Below are 24,010 nucleotides of genomic sequence, written 5' to 3' on the forward strand. Positions count from 1 at the left end.
TAATACTGATTTCTGCGCAGTTGATAAAAGTTTTCATTTTTAACTTCTGTTCACTTGGATTAAGAAATATTTCCATCTTTGTAGGGCTGCATATAGTGTCACTTGGCATCTGTAGTCCCTAGCATCTATGTTCTTGATTTGAAGATGCCAGAAGAATGGTGGAAAGATACGTTTGTAAGAACTGTAAAATAGAACTTTTAATTGTATAATGGAATTTAGGAATTCATTGATGTAAAAGGTTTGTGTACAATTTTTTACTATTATTAGTTTGGAATGTTTTTATGAAGAAATGTATGAAGATCATTCTACTGTTTACACTGAAGGACCTTTGTAACTCCAGGAGCATTAGAATATATGCTTACTACACAAATCATAAATTTTAACTGCTGTTACTTTCTATATAAATCATAAATTTCAAGTATTTGACATACATTTGTGTATTAAGTGTTGCTTTAAAATGGACTAAGTTTTAATAAATGAGTCAAAAAAATAGAAATTTATTTAAATTTGAATTTAAACAAAAACTGAAGGTAACTGGTTATAAATAAACCTCTTTGTTGCTTAACAGACTATTAACTGTAGCAGATTATTTTTTTTCTTTTTAGGGATGAAAAATGAAGCTTAAGGAAAACAAAACAGAAAAACTATGTTAGCATGGTCTCAGGTCAGCTGTAATTCTTGCAACCTAGGGAATATGGATTTGTTCATATTATACATATTGTACACAATTGTACACATATTATGTGTACAATTAAATAAAACTTGGGGAAATTTGTCATGTCAATATCATGTTTAAAAGAGGTATTCTTGTACTTGCAGAGATTCTTCTCCTGCATTGAGGGAGAGCTGATGCAGATGTTTGTGTGCAGTGAGTTCAGTACTTATTTCAGCCTTTTGTCCTTGCAGGTGGGCAAAGATCATCCTGACAGATAAAAGCAAAGTACTTTAAGATCATCCCGATAGAAGCCAAAATAACCTGTTGCATTCCTCAACAACAATATAGTGAACAAGATTCAAATATAGTTTATGAAGCTGGCAAAGATGTAATTTACATTTTGACATTCATAAATATCTCTACTAGATTTCAAATATGGTATATTATAGGCTGAGTTTGTTTTGCCTTGTAGGGAATACTGTGTAGAAGTGTTTCAACTTATATTATACACTTCCCCTGACACATGATGTCTTTTTCTGGGGAAAAATTTGAACTAGGCACTTCTGTTGGAAGAAACCAATATGCAGGAGTTGTTATAGTATAATCCTAACTGTAAAATTATACGTTATAGCCAGTAGGGTTCAGTATGTTTTCACTTTAGAGGTCTCTAGAGTACTGGCTGTTTGCCAAAAATCAAAATAATATATTAGAAACCATTTGTAGGAACTTCTTTAAAGTCATGTAGACTCAATGCCAAAATCTATATTAATCCCTCTTAGCAATGTTCACCATTTCAAATTCATAATTAGGATGCAAGGTGAGGCTGACACCTTACTCTGTTTTTCTAACTGCTAAACTACTTCAGGTAATCATAGAATCAAAGAATCATTGAGGTTGAAAAAGATCATTGAGTCCAACTGCAAACCTAACACTGCCAAGTCCACCACTAAACCATGTCCTCAAGTGCAGTCCTCAGTCTTTCCAGTTAGGTGGTCAGTGGAAGGATTGAATCACTAAATTGAAGTAAATTACTTGTTTTGTATTGGGAGAATGCCTTTTCCTTGAAATGCCTAATCATGCTGCTTGATGAAAGTCTCACATATGCATCAGCCACCAGACCATCTGCTTTTTTCCTCTTAGAAACATACATAGGACAAAATGATAGTAAATCTTAAGGTTTCTCGAGCACAAATATGGATTTCACCAGTTTGAGACCTGAAGTGTAGGAATTTTCTGCTAGTGTCATCAAAAGAAAATTTTTCCTTTAGTATCTGTTTAAGTCGTTTTCATAGTCCCCCAGGGTACCCTTTGGGGAAGAATGTGTTCTTCTGAATTTATACCAAGCTTTGTGTCCCATAATTATGTCACTGACTTTAGCCCTTTCCTTCATGCTTATGTAATAACTGTGACTTAATCATGAGAATATTCCCATTTTTTTGCTACTGAACTCCTTTCTTGTGTGGCTTTTTAAAAGATTTTACTAATATTTTCATTGGATTATTCATGGGATTTGTTATGCTCAGCAGAAGGAAAAGGCAAAGGTGTGAAATTTCAAACAAAAGCATGTGTTGTTGTACTACAAAGCTTTAAACTCTATTATACATGTGAAATGCAAGCTGTCTCTCTGGCCCCCAGTTATACTTAAAATACAAAACAAGTGCACTGTCAGTTTTAAAAGTGCTTGATTAGTCTGGGGTGGGACTGATACAGTTTTATGCTGTTTGTGAACTCCAGGTTAAGGTCTAATCCTGGTTCCTTTATATCATATAGGCATTCTTATTTTTGAAGAGCAATACTTTTTAGTGATACAGAGTAACTGCAATTCTATCTAGTTGGTTCTGTTTTAAAGGAACCATAGAAAAATCTAAGGGATATAAAAATATTAGAAAAGGGATAATTTAGGATTACTGAAGATTTGGATCATCTCTGGATTCACAGATTATACCCATGAGCAGGTCAAAAAGGTGTGGGTAAGAATTGGAGACTGAGGCAGAAAAAGGAACCTTGTGACTCTTGTCTACTACAGGCCACCTTATCAAGGGGAGCCTATTGATGCAGCCTTCCTGCTCCTGCTATAGGAGCCATCATGCTCACAGACTCTTGTTGTGCTGGGGGACTTCAACCACCCTGATATCTGCTGGGAAAATAGCACGGTAAGCTGTAGGCAATCCAGGATACTCCTGGAATTCATGGAGGATAACTTCCCAGCCCAGGTAACAGACAGCCCTACCAGAGGGGGTGCATTACTTGGTCTTTTGGTCACCAACACAGGTGAGCTAGCTGGGAACATCAAGACTGGAGGCCAGATGGGTTGCAGAGATCATGCATTGGTGGAGTTCATGGTCCTGAGGGATAGGGTAAGACAAGGAGTAAAGTTAGCCCCCTGAACTTTAGGAAAGCAAAATTCCAGCTCTTCAGAGAGATAGTCATGGCAGCCACCGAGAGACTGCCCTCAGGGGTGAGGAAGTGGAACAGAGCTGGGAGATCTTTGAGGGAGATATTTGCTAGCATAAGAGCTAGCAATCCCCAGGAGCAAAAAATAAGGCAAGGAAGGCAGCACACCTGCATGGCTGCATAGGGACCTGCTGGTCTAACTAAAGGGAAAGAAGCGAATACTCGGATAGTGGAGGCAAGGACAGGTGACCTGCAAAGAGTATAGAGATGAAGTACGACTGTGCAGGGAAGGGTGAGGAAGGCCAAGGCAAACCTGGAAGTAAACCTGGCAGGGGACGCAACAAATAACAGGAAGGGCTTCTACAGGTATGTTAATCAGAAAATGAAGGTCAAAGAAGGTGTACCCACTTGATAAATAAGACGGGTGAACAGGTAACAGCAGATGAGAAAGAGACTGAGCTACTCACTAACTTTTTGCCTCAGTCTGCAATGGCGACCTCTCTTCCCACACTGCTGCAGTGGACGGTCAGGAGGATGAGGACAGGGGGAGCAAAGTCTCTCCCACTGTTAACAGAAGATCAGGAAGGATCTTGAGGAACTGGAAGGCACATAAGCCTATAGGACCCAATGAGATGCATCCCTGAAGGAATCGGCTGATGTAGTTGCCAAGCCACTCTCCATGATATCTGAAATGTCATGGCAGTCAGGGGAAGTCCCAGGTGACTGGAAAAAGGGAAATATCATACCCATCTTTTAAAAGGGTAGAAAGGAGGACCCTGGAAACTACCACCCTGTCAGCCTCACCTCTGTGCCTGGGAAGATCATGCAACAGATCCTCCTGCAAGCTGTGCTAGGGCACATGAAGGACAGGGAGGTGATATGAGACAGCCAGCACAGCTTCACCAAGGGCAAGTCCTGCCTGACCAACCTGGTGGCCTTCTAGGCCTTCTAGGACGGAGGGATGACATCAGGGGACAAGGGAAGATGTCATTTGTCTGGACTTCTGTAAAGCCTTTGACACAGTCCCCCACAACATCCCTCTCTCTAAATTGGAGAGATGGATTTGATGAGTGGACTGTTAGATGGATAAGAAAGTGGTTGAATGGTCACATCCAGAGGGTAGTGACCAATGGCTCAGGGTCCCAACGGGCATCAGTGACAAGTGGTGTCCCTCAGAGGTCCATACAGGGACCAGTGTTATTTAATATCTTCATGAATGACATAGAGGGATCAAATGCACCCTCAACAAATTTGAGGATGCACCAAGCTGAGTGGTGCAGCTGACACACCTGAAGGACAGGATGCCATCCACGGGGACCTGGACAAGCTCTAGGAGAGGGATCATGGGAATTTTAGGAGGTTTAGTGAGACCAAGTGCAAGGAGCTGCACTTGGGTCAGAGCAGTCCTGGTATCAATCCAAGCTGGGAGATGAACAGGTGGAGAGCAGCCCCACTGAGAAGGACTCGGGGATGCTGGTGGATGAGAGGCTGGACATGACCCAGCAATGTGCACTCACAGCCCAGAAAGCCAATTGTATCCTGGGCTGCATCAAAAGCAGTGTGGGCAGCAGGTCAAGGGAGGGGATTCCACCCCTCTACTCTGCTCTGGTGAGACCCCACCTGGAGCACTGCATCCAGCTCTGGGGTTCCCAGAACAGGAAGGACACTGACCTGTGGGTTGGAGTTCTGAGCAACCTTTTCTAGTAGGAGATGTCCCTTGCCACAGCAGGGGTGGTTAGAACTAGGTGATCTGTAAGGTCTCCTCCAACCCGAACCATTCTGTGATTCTATAATTCTGTGATTACCTTGAACATATGATTCTTCGTGAAGGGATAATTTGAGACCATATAAATATTAGAGTAAAAAAAAAAAAGGCATAGGAAAGAATTAATTTTGGCAGCCTTACAGAGGGAGGCTTTTGTTGATAGTGATCATTTGTTTGAGATTCATCTCATTTAAAAATCAGTGGAAGTTATTTGGGTGGCTTTGGTTTTGGTTTTCTGGGATTTTGTAATTTATGAGTTTTGGTGGTGGTGGTGGGGTTTTGTTTGTTTTATTTTCCCTACAAGTTTTTATTATCAAAAGTATTAATCTAACAATTTAGAGTAAAAATTTTTGGAACTCACTTTATAATGCCTGAAATTGTCTGAAAACACTAATGGTTTAAAGGTATGATCATTAATATGGTAATTTTCAATTAGCCTCATTGACATATTAATTATTTAGGGAAGTTTAGAGCCTAAAAGTTGATGGCAATGCAAAAAGAAGGGAGTTAGGATGTATTAGAAATTGAAGGGCTTCTTAGCAGACATGGCTTTTAGAAGATGTAGAGCTGTTAAATGTGCCTTTGGTGGAAAGCGTTTTCCAGAATTTGACATGATGTCCTTGAGTGTCTGTGTGTCTAGATAAATTAGCCCAAATTGAATGATGGTATCCTGTTGCTTTTCTCAGATTGTGGAAAATAGGAGCTAGCTTGCTTGCTTGTTTGGTTTCCCTGCCCACTGCCAGAGAGATTCTGTCATTACTTTGGCAGTCCATATTAGCATGACTTAAGTATACTGTAATGTTGGGATTTCCAACAGCCTCCTGAAATAATGCAGACTAGGATGTTGATGTTATTTGTTTGGGTTTTGTTATATCTTTTTATGAATTATTAATTATTTTTGTAAGAGCCATATTATGACTGTAAGTAATATGTAACTGGTAATTAAAATGTCATGAATATACTGTTTCCTGCCAGTAGTTGTCTTTTCTTTGTTTTCCTGGTTTTCCATCTTCCTCCTAATACTATAAAAATTATATTTAAGTTGCTCTCATAGCTTCAGTTGAAAGATCATGTAAATGTGGCTGGACTACATGATAGCCCTTCTCCCCTTAGCTGTTGCAGAGTTACTGGAGCATAGCCTTACCGTGAGTGTGAGAGAGTATATAGCTCTCACAGCTCAGTAGGTAATTCTTGGATTATGTCAGGGATAGTGCCAGTAGGAGGGCAGTAGAAGGGTTACTTAGATAAAATGATTTAGTCCGCAGCTTTAACAGAATGTAAATTAGAGCAAGTAGAATTATAATTGTCATAATTCTTGGAAGCAAATATTTTTTTTCAATAATATATTTTTCATCCAAAAATATATACATTTATGACTCATAATAATCTATGTTTATTATTGCAGCATTATTAAGCTAAGGAACAAATACAAAAGAAAGCAGACATAATTTTTTGCTTAATAATAATAACAATGCTTCTTTCAAGTCCCAGCCCAAACCATTCTGTGATTCTCTGATGATTCTACAGTACCTTGTACAGGAAGTGTGTCTCCCTCTGTTTTCTGTACTAGGTTTAATAAACCCTGTAGTGCTTTTAATTTTAAATAATTATGGAAAATATTTTTTGGTATCAATGTAAAATTAATTAATAAGGACTTACTGAGCTGGAAAAAAGAAGCATGTTCATTCTGAGAGGATTCAGTGGTTTGTAACTAGTCAGCTCTGTTGTGATAAAGAAAGCAAGAACTACTGTCAGTGATCTTAGACTTTTCCCTTTACATGATTAATGAGTGGGGGACTTTTATGGCAAAATTGTAATGTCGTACTTGTTCTTATATAAGAACTAGTTTAAAAATACTTGCTGTTTCTTTTAGGGTGACGGATCACCTTTCAACATGTGCAATTCTAATGGTGGCCAGTCTGACTAGTACCAAGATAGTGTTACCATATAATATCACTATGGAGTCCCTACACTTGGCTTTCAGTCAGAATGGGGTGGAAGGGCAGTCAGTATTTTAATTTATTTTTACTGCCTTTCTAAACAGCTGTATAAAAAAAAGTTTTGCAAGTTTAATCTTAATAATCTTCACCCAAAAAAAGCAGACACACTGTGTCATAAAATAACTATTAGTGACTAGTTTGTATCCTATAAATCTAACTTGAGTTGATAATATGGTCCATTACCAGCTAACTGCACAGAGTATTTTTCATTTTACACTCTTCAGTTACTTTTTAGTGAAGTGTTAAAAAATATGAAGCTTTTCTCCTCTCTAAAATTGCACACTGTCTGTCTGTTATTAGGAAGATAACAGCTCTTATAAATGTTTCAGTAAGCGTTAAGTAGACAGTTATGTGCACTCTCATTCCACGCTTATTTGCTTACTGTAATAAACTGATAAAATATGTGTGGTTTGTCTCTGTGTTTCTGCAGGCATCATGAGTCACATAGATTTCCTTTAGAAATAATGTTGTGTCTACAGAATTGATTGGTTATTTTCATAAACCATCCAAAGGTACACAAACTACTTCTATAATTTAAACATATGCTCTGTAAGATTTGTAGGAGATTATCTCCTGGTTAGTAGATGCATCTTGTTCTGTTAACTCTGTGTAGTATTATTTTAACCCCACAGTGATTGCAGGTATGTGCCCTATGGGATTCTCTAAGTATCACAACTCTATACATCAAAAATTTTAGAATTAAAAAACTGTTTACTAGACCGATGCAACTGTTAAATACACCACATTGCAGTCACATCAGCCTTTGTCAGCTCAAAACCCTTGCTACCAAGTAGAGGGTTTGAGAACTCTCATTTTCCAGAATTAAATTTCTTCAACATACATATATTTTATTTTTTTTCAGTACTACCACATTAAATGCAAGTGAAAGTTAATGTTCTATAGGAAGAAAGATGGCTTAAACATCATGTCAGTATTCTGACTGTCTTTTGTGTTTCTGTTGCTATGTGTAGTATAATACTGAAAATAGAAGTGAACAGGCTCAGGAGTGAAATTGTGACTGAAACGAGAAGTAACGCTGAAGGGGGCATAGATTAAAATCTCTAAAAATCACAGGGAGGATTCAGTAAAACTTGAATGAATGTTAGAATTTAAATACAGTGAAGGATTTTTCTGTTTGTATATGCATTTTGGAACATCTCATCCTGAATGCCATTACATGGCATATGAAGGACATGTCAGGGGGGTCAGGCCCAGCCAGCACAGGTTGGTGAAAGGTGAAGGTCCAAAAGGCTGAGCCCAGTGGTATGAGATTCAACAAGGCCAAGTGCCAGGTCCTGCCCTTGGGTCACAACAACCCCAGGCAGTGCTACAGGCTGAGGCAAGAGTGGCTGGAAAACTGCCTAGAGGAAAAGGACCTGGAGGTGCTGTTTAACAGCAGCTGAACATGAGCCAACAGTGTGCTCAGGTGGTCAAGAAGGCCACCAGTGGAATCCTGGTTTGTGTCAGAAATAGTGTGACCAGCAGGACCAGGGCAGTGATTGTCCCTCTGTACTCAGCACTGGTGAGGTCACACCTCAGTCCTGTATCCATCTGTGGGCCCCTCAGTACAAGAAGGACATTGAGGTGCTGGAGTGTGTTTAGAGAAGGGCAACAGAGCTGATGAAGGGTCTAGAGAGTAAGTCCTATGAGGAATGGCTGAGGGAACTGGTGGTATTTATCCTGGAGAAAAGGAAGGTCGGGGGTGACCTTACTGCTCTCTACAACTACCTGAAAGGAGGTTTTAACCAGGTGGGGTTCATTATCTTCTCCCAGGTAAGTGATAGGACAAGAGGAAATGGCCTCAAGTTGTTCCAGGGGAGGTTTAGGTTTGGTATTAGGAAAAATCTCTTCACTAAAAGAATTATCAAGCATTAGAATAGGCTGTCCAGGGAATTGGTGAAATCACCATTCATGGAAGTCTTCAGAAGGCCTGTAAATGTGAAACCTAGGAGCATGGTTTATGGGGAGGATGGCAATGCTGGGTTAACAGTAGGCCCCTGATTTTAGAGATATTTTCTAACCTTAATGAGTATATGATTCTGTGTATCTACATGTTGGACTTCTGACTGGACTTGACTGGACTACTGACTTTTTATGTTTTCATTCCTGTTAATAAACAGTACTAATAAAACCAACCGTAAATTAGCACAGAGAAGCTAGTCTACTTCAAAATACTTGTGTTAACATGAGTTAAACGTATGCCCTAAGTTTGTTAATGTAAAATGGGTGAACCATTTCATGAAATAACTTTTGCATTATTCAGGTCCCATTCAAATGAATAATAAAAGTTAAAGACTAAGCTTAAACTTAAAAATAAGACTTAAATTATATTTTAAAAGTTGAGTTTTGTTCATTATTTGAACAATGGTTTAAGTAATGTGCTAATTTGACTGCTTAATAACTTCTTACTCTTATTGTCTCTTTCTGTGTACCAATAAGATATTTATTACTCAAAGTACTTCATTCCTTATTTCCGGACAACACAGTTGTTTTTTGAGAGTTTGACCTTGTCAGTTGTTTCTAGAAAACTAAGCAGAGTATTAATCTGTGAAAGTTTGAGTCTTGTATTCAAAGAGGGTTTGAATTTTGAGTAACTGTGAAGGTCCATACAAATTGTACCTTTTCATACATTTTGCATTGGCTGTAAATCTGGTCATGTGGTATCAAACACGTTACTATTTTATAAATATCATTTAAAGATAAAGTAACCCTAATGTTAGCATATATTTATGCATGTGAAATGGCTTTGGAGTAAAAAGATACATGGTTGTTGTGGATTTTGTAACATTTCACTGAACTGTGTTCTTGGACAAAAGTATTAGATATTTCCATGCTTGTCAGAGATCGGGAATTGGACTGAAAAAATTGACTCAATTTAAAAATATGGTGCCTATATTCTTTAAGTGGTATTGCTACTATTATTTGAGTAAGTACAGAAATTTATAGTATGTGTTCTATTGTAAACAGCTGTATTTTCTTCTCATCATATGGGAAAGTTAAAAATGTTGTCCCTGAGAACATTATATTATCTTTTTAAGGTGAGGAAAATGATTGAACTTCAACAATTTATTTTAAAAGTATTAGCAAGTTGTACATATATGAAGTTTGGTGGTGTGGAGTTTCATCAGTTCAGAGCTGTTTTGAAACTGCCCTTAGTCTTCGTACTTAAGACTACTGGTAGATAATTAATTTGTTTCTAAAAAAACTGATACCAGAGTTTTTATATATTAAAGAAAGAAACAACTACATAAAAAGTTGAAAGTGAAATCTGATGTGGAAGGTTTTACAGAGGTGTTTGTGTGGTCACATCCTGCATGTGTTGTTCTAGTTACAGTCACATAGTGGTTGAGTTTTGAGGGGATGAGAATCCTTTCTGCCTTTTTACCTTCATGATTTATTTTTCATTCAGTATGATATGTGTGAAACTTAATGCACTTCCCAAAGCGACCTGAGAAAACACACTCACTCAAGTTCCTCATGTAGTTTTTCAGCTTTCATCAGTGTAGTGCTCACACTGTTAAGCATTTATTAGTTGACCTTCACAGATACTCATTTGAGGTGATGGATATTATTAGCCTGGCTTTCCAGTTCAGAAACTGGTACTCAAGAGATGAAGATCAAGTTTTGTTATGTACTTGCTAACTTCCAAGTTTTTCAACAGGATAGTTTGCAACCAAAAGTTTTCCAGATGCCCTGCCATTTCTGTAATACCTTATGGGTTTAAATCTCAGCTCTTACTTCATCTCCTATTATTCTTCTATTACTGAAAGTATTCCTTAAGCCTTTAGACCAGGCCTTCGGTGTTAAATGTGTCAGTCAGGAAAATGTAGCAGCCCTGCAAGTGTTTTGTAGAGAAGGCAAGATGAAAGCTAGTTCTCCCTGTTTAGCTGATTGGAGTCTTGAACAGCCTGCTGTCTGCAGTTGTCTCTCGCTTAGTTACACATTCAGGGTTGTGGGTAGGACAAAAGAAGAGGGACACTCATCAGTGAAAGCATAAACAGGTGTATCTAACAGATCTACTGTAAAGTTCAGTAGCTCATAGAGCATTGACCAGACAAATGGGATTTTTGTGCTGAGCATTTGGCTTTTTTCAACCTCTGCATTCTGTTTGGTGTTTGTTTCATGTAATTCCCCAACCTTTTCTTAGAACTTGTTTAAAGAATTCAGATTCACTTTTATGCAGATTTCTGCATATGCCTTAGTGTTGTACTTTTGAGCTCATGATTACAGATCTCCTTATCAGTAGTATCTGGGAATGTTTGCACACTGAATATCTTTTTTCATGCTATTTCTGCAGGATAGAATGGACCCAAACATCCTTGGTATTTCTCTTACTGCTTTTAGCGGCAGGACTGCTTAAAAAGTGGCAGCATCCTTCTGCTCTTTATAACTGTATTTTTACTTTTTCACTGGTGTAATTATTAGGCAACTTTTTTTTTGTGGTTTTAACAACAGAAGTAGAAGAAATTTCACACTACACTTTCACATTACACAATGGGCTTGGGGTCACGCTGTAGTTCTGATGCATAGAATGTTTCTTACTGGAAAAAAACGTTACTATTCTAACTGTAACTCTTAAAAAAAATGATAATTTAATAGATAACTGTAGAGTTAAAAAAATGAAAAGATGCTATAGTGGAAAGTGAGACAGATAACAACCAAGTTGAAGCTGCTTTTTCTCAGCACCAGAAATGTTAGGCTCTGTTATCTGATATCTATTACTGCAATTTTTTTATGCATTTGAATGTGTCCTTACATGTTTCTGATTCACTAAAATTCTAACTTGAAAGCAGGTGTTCTAGCTGAGTGAAAAGTGCAATATTTAATTGTTATTTTATTTGTTCTTCATTTACATTTGCCAACTGTTGTTTTGTACTTAACAGGTCACTTCTCAAGTCTCTGTGCCAACAAAAGCATATGAACTGCTTCATCGAATGAGTGGAAAAGGATTAGCAGCTCATTATCACTTCTCAAGACAGCCAGGCCTTTTTGGTGATCATATGGTACCTGTGCAAGTGACAGTAACAAATACAACCGATCAGAAGATAGAGAATATTCACATTGAGGGGAAGAAATTACCTCCAGGCGTGAGGATGCATGAGTTTAATCCAATAGGTAATCATATCCTATCTTTAAAAATACAGACTCTTAACATTTCAAATAGAGGAAAGTGTTTTTGCGTAGCCAAACGTGTACTCATATATATATGTGTGTGTGTGTATGTATGTATACATGTGTATGTAGGTATACATACACACATTCATGCAACTGTCTTTTCCTAGATAGTTTCCTAGTCTGATTTTAACAAAAATTTAATTCAGCTTCCCTTGTATTTGACTTTGAAAATATTGCTTAGATCGGAACTTCCATGCCTGAAAGCTTACCTGCTTGTTCAAATATCAATTATATTACAACTCTTCCAGCTGATACAATAAAATTTTTCTGTATACCAACAAGCGTTGATTTTCTGACAGCCTTAGTCTAGAATGTGTGTTATGGGATATTGTTAAGAATGAGGATTTATATATTCACAATTGTTTCTTACCAAGCTTTAAGTAAATTTGTAGATGTCATGTGTATTTTGGTGGCTCGGAGCATTGTCATTTTTTCCCTTGTGAGCTTATGGCAGTAGAGAGGGAGTGTATGTTTTAGTTTAGCTTATATCTACCATACTTCCACAAAGTGTGTCTGCCTAGACTGGATAGAAAGCAATGCTGCAGTCAGCCCAAACCTAAGTTGTTTCACTTTCTATCTGATTACAAGGGTTTTTTGCTAAATTTCTATTAGTGGAAAGGAGTATAAAACCTGAGAAAGAACACAAATCATAGCAACTTTTATTCAAGAGTAGTATCTGTGCACGCAATCTGCTTTCTTTTTTTTAGGACACTGTGGTGTAGTCAGAAGGAACGAAAATGTGTATTTCATAATACAAATGGGAAGGACAGACATGCTCCTTTTTGACACAAGCTCCTATTTCTTTAGACACATTTCTTCTCCTTCAATGAGCTACATTATTATGTGAATCTGTATCACATTAGAAGAATACAGGAACATGTTTTTAAAGCACAATAGTGAAGTACAGAGTATCCTTTGTTTTAAGTAGTTAAGACTGTTGGTATTAAATGGCTCTGTGCTATTAAAATAGTTATTTTTTTAACATTTTAAAGGTTATACAGATTTACACCGAATTGTCCAATGCTACATTTTATTTCGGAGTTAAAATTATGGAACTGTTTCCATTTTGGTAATGATATGTTATGTTTAGGAACTGTATTAATCTTTGTTTTAATACTAATTAATAATAATAATAATTTTGGTTTTTATATTAATTCCTCAAGATAAGAAGTCCTGCTCAGAGTTCTGAATTCAAGTTAGTTTTGACCATCAGCTTTATTGTATATCCCTCCCTTTAAAGAAATAAAGCACAAAGGCTTACAAGTAGAAATCTAGTAACACTGTAGATTGGATCAGGAGGTACAGTACCCACGTAACAGTCAATTAAAAGTAGCGTTCACGTGTCTCACATAAAAACCATGGAGAAAAAAAAGTAGAATTAATAAATTGTCCACTTTAGATTTCTTGAGCTCCACAAAACAATCCTACCCTTTAAAGTATTTATTTCTCCAAGAAGGACATTGTGCTGTCTGTCCTGTGAAGCTTTTAATTTCTTCTGCAGAAAATTAGCTATACATTATCTGTAGTTCCTTCAAAAAATGTTGCTTTTCTTGCTTAAATGCAAATTTTTGGTATTCTTTGTCACTTTATCTAGAACAAAGTTCATATACCCTGTTCTTATTCTGTTTCCAGCATTTGGAAAACACATACTATAATTTGCCCAGCAGAACCAAGAGAAGTGTCAGTGTAGACAGGTATTCCTACTGGAGTATAAACCTAGTTTTGCCTCACTCACTGCAATTACTGTTAGCAGTTGTCCTGATTTTTCCAGTAGAAATGGTCCAAATTATTTCACCCAAGTCCCCCTGCACATTTTCTTGTTGACTAATTCCCTTTGAAATCCTCTTTGAAAACATTAAGCTCAAAGACTTTGGTAAAGTTTATTCTGAATTTGAGCTGGAGCCTGTAATCTTTCAATGCTTTACACAGACTCCGTGGAATACTTTGTTTTTCATTCATTCACTAGCATTAGTTTAGACTCTGCCTAACTGCATCAACTCCATGTTTCCGTATTTTTCCAAACTTGATATTGTTAAATTTTGTTTCCTTTTGTCATGGAGCAGTTGCCAACTTTTCAGTTCCTGAAATATGAATAGTCTGGACATTGGACATTTTTCTGCCTGTCCAATTCTTTTTATTTGAATTCCTCTTTTTTAACCATGCTTTTAGCTTTTCTTTGTTGTAATCTTGAGAAGTCAAACTTTACTTTGGTGCTTGTTTTTAATACTTCTACTTAGACCTTAAAAGAAAAAGCCTTTAAAGAAAGCTTTGTCTTTACAACATTAAGGAAATAGTGTAGTGATTTTGTCAAGAAGCTAAGAATGATAATATCTCTTGATATCTTAACTGTCAAGAGTGTCTGTGACACACACACACACACATATATATATATATATACTGCTTGTATAGAACAAAATGGTCTTCCATTTTGTGTTTATAATCTTTCTTCTCCCTTCCAACTAATGCAATTGGAATATTAAGACCGTAAGTAAACCACAGTAATTATGAAATAGTTTAAGTTCAGCTCATTTTCCACTATTATGTGTATTAATGTAAATTTTAATAGTAGTTGTTGTGTTTTGCTGTTTACTAACTAAATGTGCAAACTAGTGTTATTGAAAATGAAACCTCAGTGCTGGATCTGCACACAAGTAGAAGGATTTAACTTCAATATTTTTTTTCTATAAAATATTTTCTTCAGTTATCTAATACAAATCGTTATTTTGTTAATAGAGCTGTAAGATTGAAATGGCAACATTTCATGTGCACTAACTGTGTGGGAGGGGGGATCCAAGACACTTAAATGTCTAAGTGTGACATTTTGGTGACACCTACTTGAAATAAAACTACAGCTGTTGATTCTTTTCTAATGGAGCTTTTTGGGGTTTGTTAACATAGGTTTTTAATTATATGAAGTTTGACTATTTGCATCTGGGGTCTTCTGTTGCCTTGCACGGATACTTTACCTGTTACAAATCTCTTCATTTAGAGTGCCTTGAGCCTGGAGGATCCACTACCGTTACAATGGGTATTGACTTCTGTGATTCTACTCAGACAGCCAGTTTCCAGTTATGGTGAGTTAGAGGAGGGTAATTTTTGGCTCTTGGAAGGCAAAAGTAGTGTTTATTGGAAGTTTACTTGCCAATAGCAGTCATGCTGTTCATTAAATATTTAGAGAATTAAACAAAACTCATACCATGATGTATACCCAACATGTTCTTAGAGAAATAATACATGATTAGTGTTTAGTTTTACTATTAGAAGAAATGTTTTCTTCAGCCTTCAAATTAAGCCCAGATCTAGGTTTGAAGTCATTTGTTTACACTCAAAAACTCTTTGACACACTGTGTTTGGGAGGCATAGTTTTTCCTTTGGTGTAAATGATACTAAGCAGAAACATTAAGTCCTCTTTTGATTTAGAATTACTTCTCTGTTTTTCAGCTTTATTTTTTTTGTCCTGCTCTTTTTGGGATTCTTCTTATTAACACCCTCTAGAAAGGAGCAGTCAGGTCTGACTATTCTCCTGTAGTGTTTTGTGTGTGTTCTGCCTTGTAAGAAATTGCAAGTCATAAAAGCACTTAGTGTGAGCAATTTTACTACCTCGAGTGCTTATTATGGCTGTTTGTGATCTATATAACATGACTGCATGAAACCAACCCCAAAACTTCCTGGCCTAAAGAGTTTATTCCTCATGCTGTAGATTCTTTTAAATAAATAGTGAGAGAATGAAAACAAGTAACTGACTAGCCAACTAGATTTTGTCTTACATTCTTGATTTGCGTTTTTTGTGCTTTTTATTGGCATGTTCAAGGTCCTCCTTTGTATGAGTTCCTTCTGCATTCGAGGATAACAGGAAACCTGTTCACCCAGTGAGAATTCTGTTATAAACTAGCATTTGAAAGCAGGGTAAATTTATAGTAACGATGTCCAAACACTGGAAAAGAATGGAAGGGGGAATCCTTCTTTTAAAGCTGTTCACTTTTATGTAGTCTTTGAAACTGTGCAACAGCAGTATGTAGATCTACACGTTTTGGGTTTGTTTTTTTTTTTACACATTCTGAAATAATGGGATTTTTACATGTTTTGTTGCAAGAATCACTGTTTTCAATGTTCTGCACAAAAAAAAGATATTGAAGAGACATTCACATTTCTGCAATCCAGTTTAAGGGAAACCCTTTGAGAAAGTTCTGTACCCCTGTCTTAAGTACTGTAGCAATTTTAGTGTACTGCTGCTAAGGACAGCCTGTGAAATTTACAGTTTATTAAAGACAGCCTGAAAATATTAATCATAGAGATGTACCCTAGTGACTCCAAAAGTACTGCTAAAATAAGATTGCTTGTTCTAGGGGCAAGAAGGTTTTACTATTGAATTTTTTCTTTCCATTTCTCAAACCTTTCCCAGTACAACAGATACTCCTACATAGTCATTTTACACCTATTTGTACCTCCAGCAAGATGTCTGCAGCATGTAGTTTATGTGCATCATGTTGTCATAGCTGGTCTGTATACTATTTGCTGGAATTTGGAAACAGCTTTGAACTGTTACCTGATGCTAGGTTTGTTTGGGAAGGAAGTTCCCTTCTACAGAGTGCAATTTCAAAATTGCTTCAAAATGATAGGCTCTCTTTTCCTAAATATATTTGAGTTTTTTAAAATAGAATATTCTCAGTTTATCAAGCAGAAACATTCTTTTTTAAATAGAGCAGATATTTTTCTTTCAAGTGCATATTTTCAGTATACCAGTGGTTTGATTTCAAACTTACACCGTTTATTTAAGAATCTTAGCAGTGATGAGGATAAGCAGTGTAGCATAACACATTGATTTTATGCAGATCATCACCTTTATGTTTTGGGAGGTCTGCTGTATTAGTGATATATAAAAACTGATTACTTTCTCCAACATTGCCTAGTAATTGTTTATTATTTTCCTATTAGACAAACAAGACAGATCAATATTCCTGAACACCAACCAGACTATGAGTAACATCACTGTAAATAGATTTGCCTCAGACCTCAGTGGTGTATTCATTTTAATGATTTAGACAATGTGAGTCCAATGACAAAGTACTCAAGCTAAGTTTAAAATTAAATTAAGAATAGGAATTGCTTACTTTGTTCCTTTGCTAATTGATAGGGCCTTGTTTCTTTGTCACTAGTTCTTAGAAAATAGTGTAATAATAGGTAAAATGTTCTTTGCGTAAAATTTGCTATTTGAAAACATATGCTGTTCAAAATGGTACTCATCTGCAATATCATTGAAGAAATTGTGCAGTGTGATGTTTTGGGAGCAATGTCTTAGACAACTCAGATGCAGCCTTTTTAACTTGTCTTATTTCTTAAAAAGCTTTTATCCAAAAGAAGGAATGACTTCTAGAAGTTAGTCAAAATATAGTCAAAATACTGTGCGAAATATGTTGATATTCCTGTATTTCCTACTAACATATCCTTATGAAAGACATTGTCAGTTATTTTGCATTTTTGTTAGAAGCATGTTCAGCGGTAAAGAGTTCCTGATCATAACAATTTTCTTTATGTTGTTCTAAGAGGAGCACTTTATCTTGCATCAAATGTAATTGATCCTGAAGTGGTGTAATCACAATTACTCACTTTCTTAATTGGCCTGCCCAAAATCAGAAAATGGAAACCGATCGGCAGTGTTTAAATCAATAGCTTTGTAGTAAAGCTTGTGGGGGTAGGGACGTAGTGGTAATGGGTAGATCAATTGGTCTTAGATGCCAATCATGGACTGTGTGTTTTGCATAGCAAACACTACCTTTCTGCTAGGGGGTGTGCTGTGGTACTATTGGTTCTATAAATACAAACTGTATAAAGAAAAAAACCTAACAAGAGCCATAAAATATTTAGATCTTTTTCTCAATTTGTTGTACAGATTCAAGGACAATGAAGGAGAAACTGCATTAAAGAGAGGTTTGAAGGGCTGAGCTTTGAAAGACCTCCCTCACAAATACTGTTTCTGTTAAGCAAAGCTTACCAAGATCACATATCTAATTAAAAAGAAGTGAAATCCCTTAACTTGAAAACTGTGCCTAATGCACAGTTTGGAATGTGCCTAATACACATTTGGAATGTGTATTAGAATGTTCACGCTATGTACTTGTAAGGAGAATATCTCTTCATTGCTATTTTTCTTGTGCCACCTCCTTGCAGAGGCAGACTGTTTCAGCCACACTGGTGTTCTGCATGATAATGCCTCTCAAGCAGAATGTTAAAGAGGAATAAATGGAGGAACTTGGTCTTTTAAAAGATTTTTTTGAGTGATGCTCTGTCTTTTTGGGTTACTTTGTTATCATTCTGCAAGCAGGATATACACAGCTTAGAAGCTTAAAGTAATTTATTATTAGCTAACTCACCTGCAATGTAGGTTGCTAGCTTGTTGAATCCTAATTAAATTTTAGTATATTCACCATCCCAGAAACAGACTTCAGCCTTAGGTAAGCAGGTAGGCAAAGGGTGAGCAGTTGAGCAAAGTTGAGCAAGTTGAGCAGTTGAGCAAAGGTTGGAATATATCCTTGATGCAACAGACTAACTGCAGTACTCCACTGACTGTGCAATTACTTTTTTTCCCTTGTCAGATTTTCAAGATCCCCGCATTGTTGTGTCTTCTCTTGAATCCTTGAGCTCCTAGTGATCGCTACCTTAGCACTACCTCATATGCTATCTTTATTGTCTTGGTTGTTTCTGCTTTTCAGATATTCTCAGGTCTTTCTCACAGCTTACCAGTTTTCTGAGATATCTGAACAAAGATTTGGGAGCTTTGCTGTGTCAGAATTTGGTTGAGAAAAAAGACAAGGAAGGTTATAGAGACACAGAAGGTTACAGCATATACATGCCCTTATCCTATTTTGTGTACATATATTTAGCGTTATGAATTCCTGTCTGCATTTGTAAAACCCAGTAGGCAAATCTCCAATTTCTTGTAGGTATCTGATGAATAAGGAAAGATGAAGGGGAGATATCCTTTTTACAACATTGAAAGCTGAAGAAGAAAGTTTGTCTTTACCTCTTCTTCCCTTTTCATCCCCTCTTTACCCACTCTCTTGGCTGTTTCCAAAACCATGAAAGAACAGTTTCTGGAGAACCTGTTCTCTTCTCTTCTTTTCCCTGTTCTTTTGAATGATGTAGGATGTTGTTTAGGTTTTTTTGAAACCACTTAGCGTAGGGGAAGGGTCCATACCATGCATCTCTTTTGCTAGTTTTCTCGGTTTAAGTGCAAAGAATACAATCAGAACTCCCAAGAAGAAAGGGAATGGAATGAAAGCAGCAACTTCTATGTCTTCCATTCTTTTTCAGAATAATTAGGTCATGGAAAAAAATGTGATATGTGGCAGAGGTTTTTACAAACACAAGCTGACTACCTTATATTGGCATTGCATATATTCCAGTTCATTAGAAGGGCTAGGACCATGTACATGCTTTTCTGCTGTTGTTATGCTGATAGAAAAGGAAGCTGTCCATTACTTCATCTGCATTGGACTATATAGAGAAAATATTTTGCTGATTACTCTAGAAGAGGTTGGTGTAGCAAGAAGAATATAGCATTTTCTTAAATGAACTAAATCCCATGAATGAAATTTGAAAACCTGCTCTCTGCAGGTTCTATCTGCTCTCTCAGTCTGCTCTCTGCAGGTTCTACTTTATTGTAAAAGATTTTGCTCTAAATTTTTTTTTCCAAGGAAGAGATTTTTTGCAACATGAAATTCACTTACTTCAGTCTGTGTTGCTGTAGAATCTTGTCAAGCAGAACTCCTACCTGCAAAGTGGAGTAAATGAAGAGGATCAGCTGCTTAGCAGTCAGTATTTCTGTTGAGTGCAAGCATGCATTCAGGTGTAGATGCTTGCACAAAAGCATCTGATTAAAATTATGTAGTGGAATATGTTATGGAATATATTAAAAGCTAACGTTAGAGATGCAGGACTGTCTTCACAACACTGTCACTTGCGTTTTCACATGCTTCTTGCTGTTTTCTTTCCTAGTGCTTTGTCAGCAGATCACCAAGTTGTTTATAGATGTAGGACAAGAAATCTGGTACTTTTCTCTTTATTTCATTACTCTGAAGTAGTCGGTTGTCCCTATTCCAGAAAACAATTATACTGAGATAGATGATTGACCTGGAAAAAACAAGGCTGGACATGGACAACTGCTCTCATTTGTCCTATTGCTTTGGCCTTTTTTCTCATAAAAGCCAGATACTGTACTTTCCTCAGCAAGACTATGAGCAAAGTCTCTTAGACTTCTCCATTCCATGTTTTGGTTTGTGGTAGCTTAGCAACTTTGTGTTGCTCTTCCTTTTCCATTCTTTTTTGATTATTTTTGGAGATCTTTTGAATACAAGACAGAAATATTAAGCTAGTTTGGGATAAGTGTATTCTGGGACAAGCAGCCACTGGGAGTGAAACAAAAAAGGATAATATAAAGAGCAAGAAGAATCTTCCCCAGTCTCCTATTAGAGTAATAATTTATTAGAAGCCTTGGAAATTAAGACTTTAAACACTGCTATTGTGGAATCTTAAAAAACCTCATTCAAAAGTGTTAATATTATTTGCATTAGTTTTAAAGAAGATTTTGCCATCATTGTCCTGAAGTCTTATGTTGTGGCAGAGAACTTCTTTCCCAGGAACCCTTTGGAGCCAATTATTTTTTTAAAAAAAGAGAGGCGAGAGAGGGAATAGCCTCTGGTTTCAAATGGCAGGTGCTAGCTGGTCCAACTGCAGCCATCTAAAGAAAACTTAAAACTGCACATCTTCTTAAGGGTTGAATGTTAGTTCTGCAGTGTCGTTTATCATGGAGCTAGTAAGTCTCCCTATGATCCTGTGGAAGCATTATTGTCTCTCATCTGTTCATCTTAATTGGGTGCATCAGAAGATAAATTCATATGATCCTTGAAATTGAATCAGGAAAGTGATTCATGCCTTCTAAAAATACAATATGTACAGTTTAACAGTTTTTAAGGCATAAGTAGGAGTAATGATGTCTAACATTATTTGCCCCTAAGTTCACAATTAAATACGAAACAGATTTTGCAAACTAGTGGCAAGGTACTATTCTTGGACATCCCCAGTTGTTTGATTCTTTTAGAACTTCCTTCTGAGGACTTCTCATTAAGCATTCTTGTTCTGCTAAGGCTGTAACCTACCAGTTGCACTTGATAATGTTAGAAAATTCAATCTTTAATTTTTGAAATCTGAAAACAGTTACATTTCATTGGCCTGAAAAACTTTGGTTTGGTTTTTTTTCCAGTAAGCTTCTTCAGCTTGATCTTCCAGGATAGTTTGAGCAACACCACCTGAGAGGTGTTTCAGTGCAACTTGAACGAGTTGTTCAGCAGATTCTTAAATGTTAATGTTCAAGCTTCAAATCACCTCTGCAGTTTTTTGTTTAAGCATCAGTTATACTAATAATATTATGAAAATTACAAATAAATGCGTTAAATACACTAGAATTTAGTTTTCTTGGTATTGCAGGAAATTAAGTAGTTGTACTGCAAAACTCAGTATTATTATTAAACTTGTCCATTATGTATGTATGGCCAGTCTTCGCGAACGAAGATTTGGGAAGGGTCTTTACCCTTCGAGCCTGCGCAGTGGATTTTTTAGGTGAGACACAGTGTGTGCTGAGCTGAGCCCACCCTTTAATCCTGAGGTTCATCTGCCGGGGCCGAGCAAGCTCGGACGGTGGCAGTGAGGTCCTCAGGACATAGGTTTGTATAGAGTGACCTTCTCTTAGATGGATGGCCTTACAGGGCTGACGAGCTCCATCTGCCCGGGGGACTTTTTCTCTGACCGGGAATCGAACCCGGGCCGCGGCGGTGAAAGCGCCGCATCCTAACCACTAGACCACCAGAGGGCCCCTACTTGTCCATTAGATGTGTGATGAAATCTCCATCTTTGGAGATACTCAGAGTTCAAATAGACAAGGCCCTGAACAGTGTGAACTAAGATGGCTCTGGCTTGAGCAGGAGGTAGGACCAGGTGATTTCTTAATGGCCTTTCTGAATTATCTGTGGTTCTATAGAATTATGAATTACTTTTGTAAAATTAGATATTATGAGCTCTCTGATATATAAAGATGTAATAAAAGAGATGTAGATCAATAAAAAAAAAGCTGTATATTTAGCCTGTGAAATGTCTGATAAAGAGAATCTGTAAGGAAAAATGATTTTCTCTAGCTGAAAAAGAAATTTACGAAGTACATTAGAATTAAAGTAATACAAAGTAAACCAGATGCTGACTGAAGTGAAATTAAGAACGAAGTGGTTTGAAGAACACTAAGCAATTGGAATTTCTGTTTGTAGGCTATGAAGAGTTCATGGTTTATCAAAAAATATATACTAGCTATTTATTCACTAGAGAAAAGGGAAGTGGAATGTTTGTTAACAGCAGAGGTGTCAAGTGGTCCTCTTGAGCAGTTACAGACCTATAAAACCCAAGCTATGCTCATGCTTTTATTCTTTCTTATTGTGAAAATATTATAAGCATTTTAAAGCAATCTAATAATTGATAAGTCAAGTTTATGTACAAGTGGCATGTCCAGTCAATGAAAGATATGAATCATTGTACACAAGACAGTGTAGCTGTTTCCTGCTGAATTATGTAGCACACATCTTGCTTGAATATGAAACATAACATTGGCTGTATGATCAGTTGAACAGTGCCAATGAAAGTATTACCAGAAGTGTTAGGCTTGTAGTCCAAGTAGTAATATAAACAGCAAAAAATTAGTGAGGCAGCTGATTAAAGACCCTTCTATCAGCTCTTAAGCTGATTGAGTTCTTAATCACTTTTCAAAGTAAAAATTAAAAAAATAAATACTTCTTTCTTATTTTACAGTGCACTTAACCAGGCCAGCCAATCAAACAGTTCCTGGTGTTTCATTATAAAAATTACTTTAGAGATGGATGGTATTTAAAGTAATATAGGGTGGAAAAAAAGATAATTTTTTTGCTTTTAAAAGCAGCATTTCATAAATGATTCTTTGTAAGGGAAATACTAGCCAGGTTTGAAGGGATTGTTTCCCTGTATGTTTACTAAATATCAGTTGTGAAAAAAGCGTCAATGCTGGGTTTTTTTTGAATAACCCATACTTGAGATTGCATCCATAAGCATGATTATAACACATCAGAAGCTAGAAAGTAAGGTAGTACTAGGTCCTAAGCATTTACTTTTGAAAATGAGTAATTATGGTAGGTATTAGAATTTTGAGTAATAGGGCTGTAAAATGCTTTTCTGTTTTCGGGTGGCTTATCTTACATCTCTAGGAGGGAGACAAGTATGTTTTCTATGTTATTAATCTTTTTTCATCAGTCTATCTTGTTTCAGAATTTTGAAGTTGCAGAGTTATAAAAAATGAATAACATGGGTTTTAGGTAGTTTAAATACTATGGATGTTAATTGATGAAACATATTTTCCATTCTAACAATTATATTGCTATATTTAAATAAGATATCTGAGCCATATCAGCAATCAATATGTATTGACTGTTTGGTACATCAGTTAAAAAAAAGTGTTCTTTTCTAAAAATTTCTCAGACCTCAAAACATTAACAAAGAATCTGACTGCATGTACTGATCCTGAATTGCTGGGCAAATCTCTTATAGTAATAGGTAGCAATGAAACATAGCAGAGTGAATGTATCTTGAGTTTCTGTAGCCTTGAGGAAATCTACAACAAAATAGTAGGAAGCTTAGAGAAGTGAATGGATAGGGAGAGAAAGTTCATGATATGATATTTATTTCTTAAGGAGGAATCTATAGCATTTGATAGTAGTATGCTTCTAGTGATGCTACTTTTTAACTCTGCCATTAAGAAAGCAGCCACAAGTTCTGCAATTTTCCGGTGTGCATTTGTATCAGCCAGTATGCTGTGCGGTTTTGTTTAAATATACAAAATTGAAGTTATCAAAGATATTTCTTTTTTACTACCATATTTATTGTTTGTCATGTTTGTGGTTTTTTCAGACAATAATCATTCTTTGGTCTGAAATACCTTTCCTATGTTCAGGC

At 36.6% G+C, this 24,010-nt stretch overlaps 1 protein-coding gene across 4 annotated transcripts in view; it reads left to right on the plus strand.

Moving 5' to 3' along the window:
• The window catches only part of AP3B1 (adaptor related protein complex 3 subunit beta 1), a 148,929-nt gene that overhangs the window by 105,591 nt on the left and 19,328 nt on the right, over nt 1–24,010 (plus strand). For all 4 annotated transcript variants that reach the window (XM_032675689.1, XM_032675687.1, XM_032675688.1 and 1 more), the window contains exons 23-24: nt 11,698–11,929; nt 14,979–15,063. In XM_032675689.1, the coding sequence (XP_032531580.1) occupies nt 11,698–11,929; nt 14,979–15,063 (317 nt within the window). The remainder of the gene's footprint in view (nt 1–11,697; nt 11,930–14,978; nt 15,064–24,010) is intronic.

Source organism: Chiroxiphia lanceolata, chromosome Z, assembly GCF_009829145.1.
Source record: "Chiroxiphia lanceolata isolate bChiLan1 chromosome Z, bChiLan1.pri, whole genome shotgun sequence".
Lineage (NCBI taxonomy): Eukaryota > Metazoa > Chordata > Aves > Passeriformes > Pipridae > Chiroxiphia > Chiroxiphia lanceolata.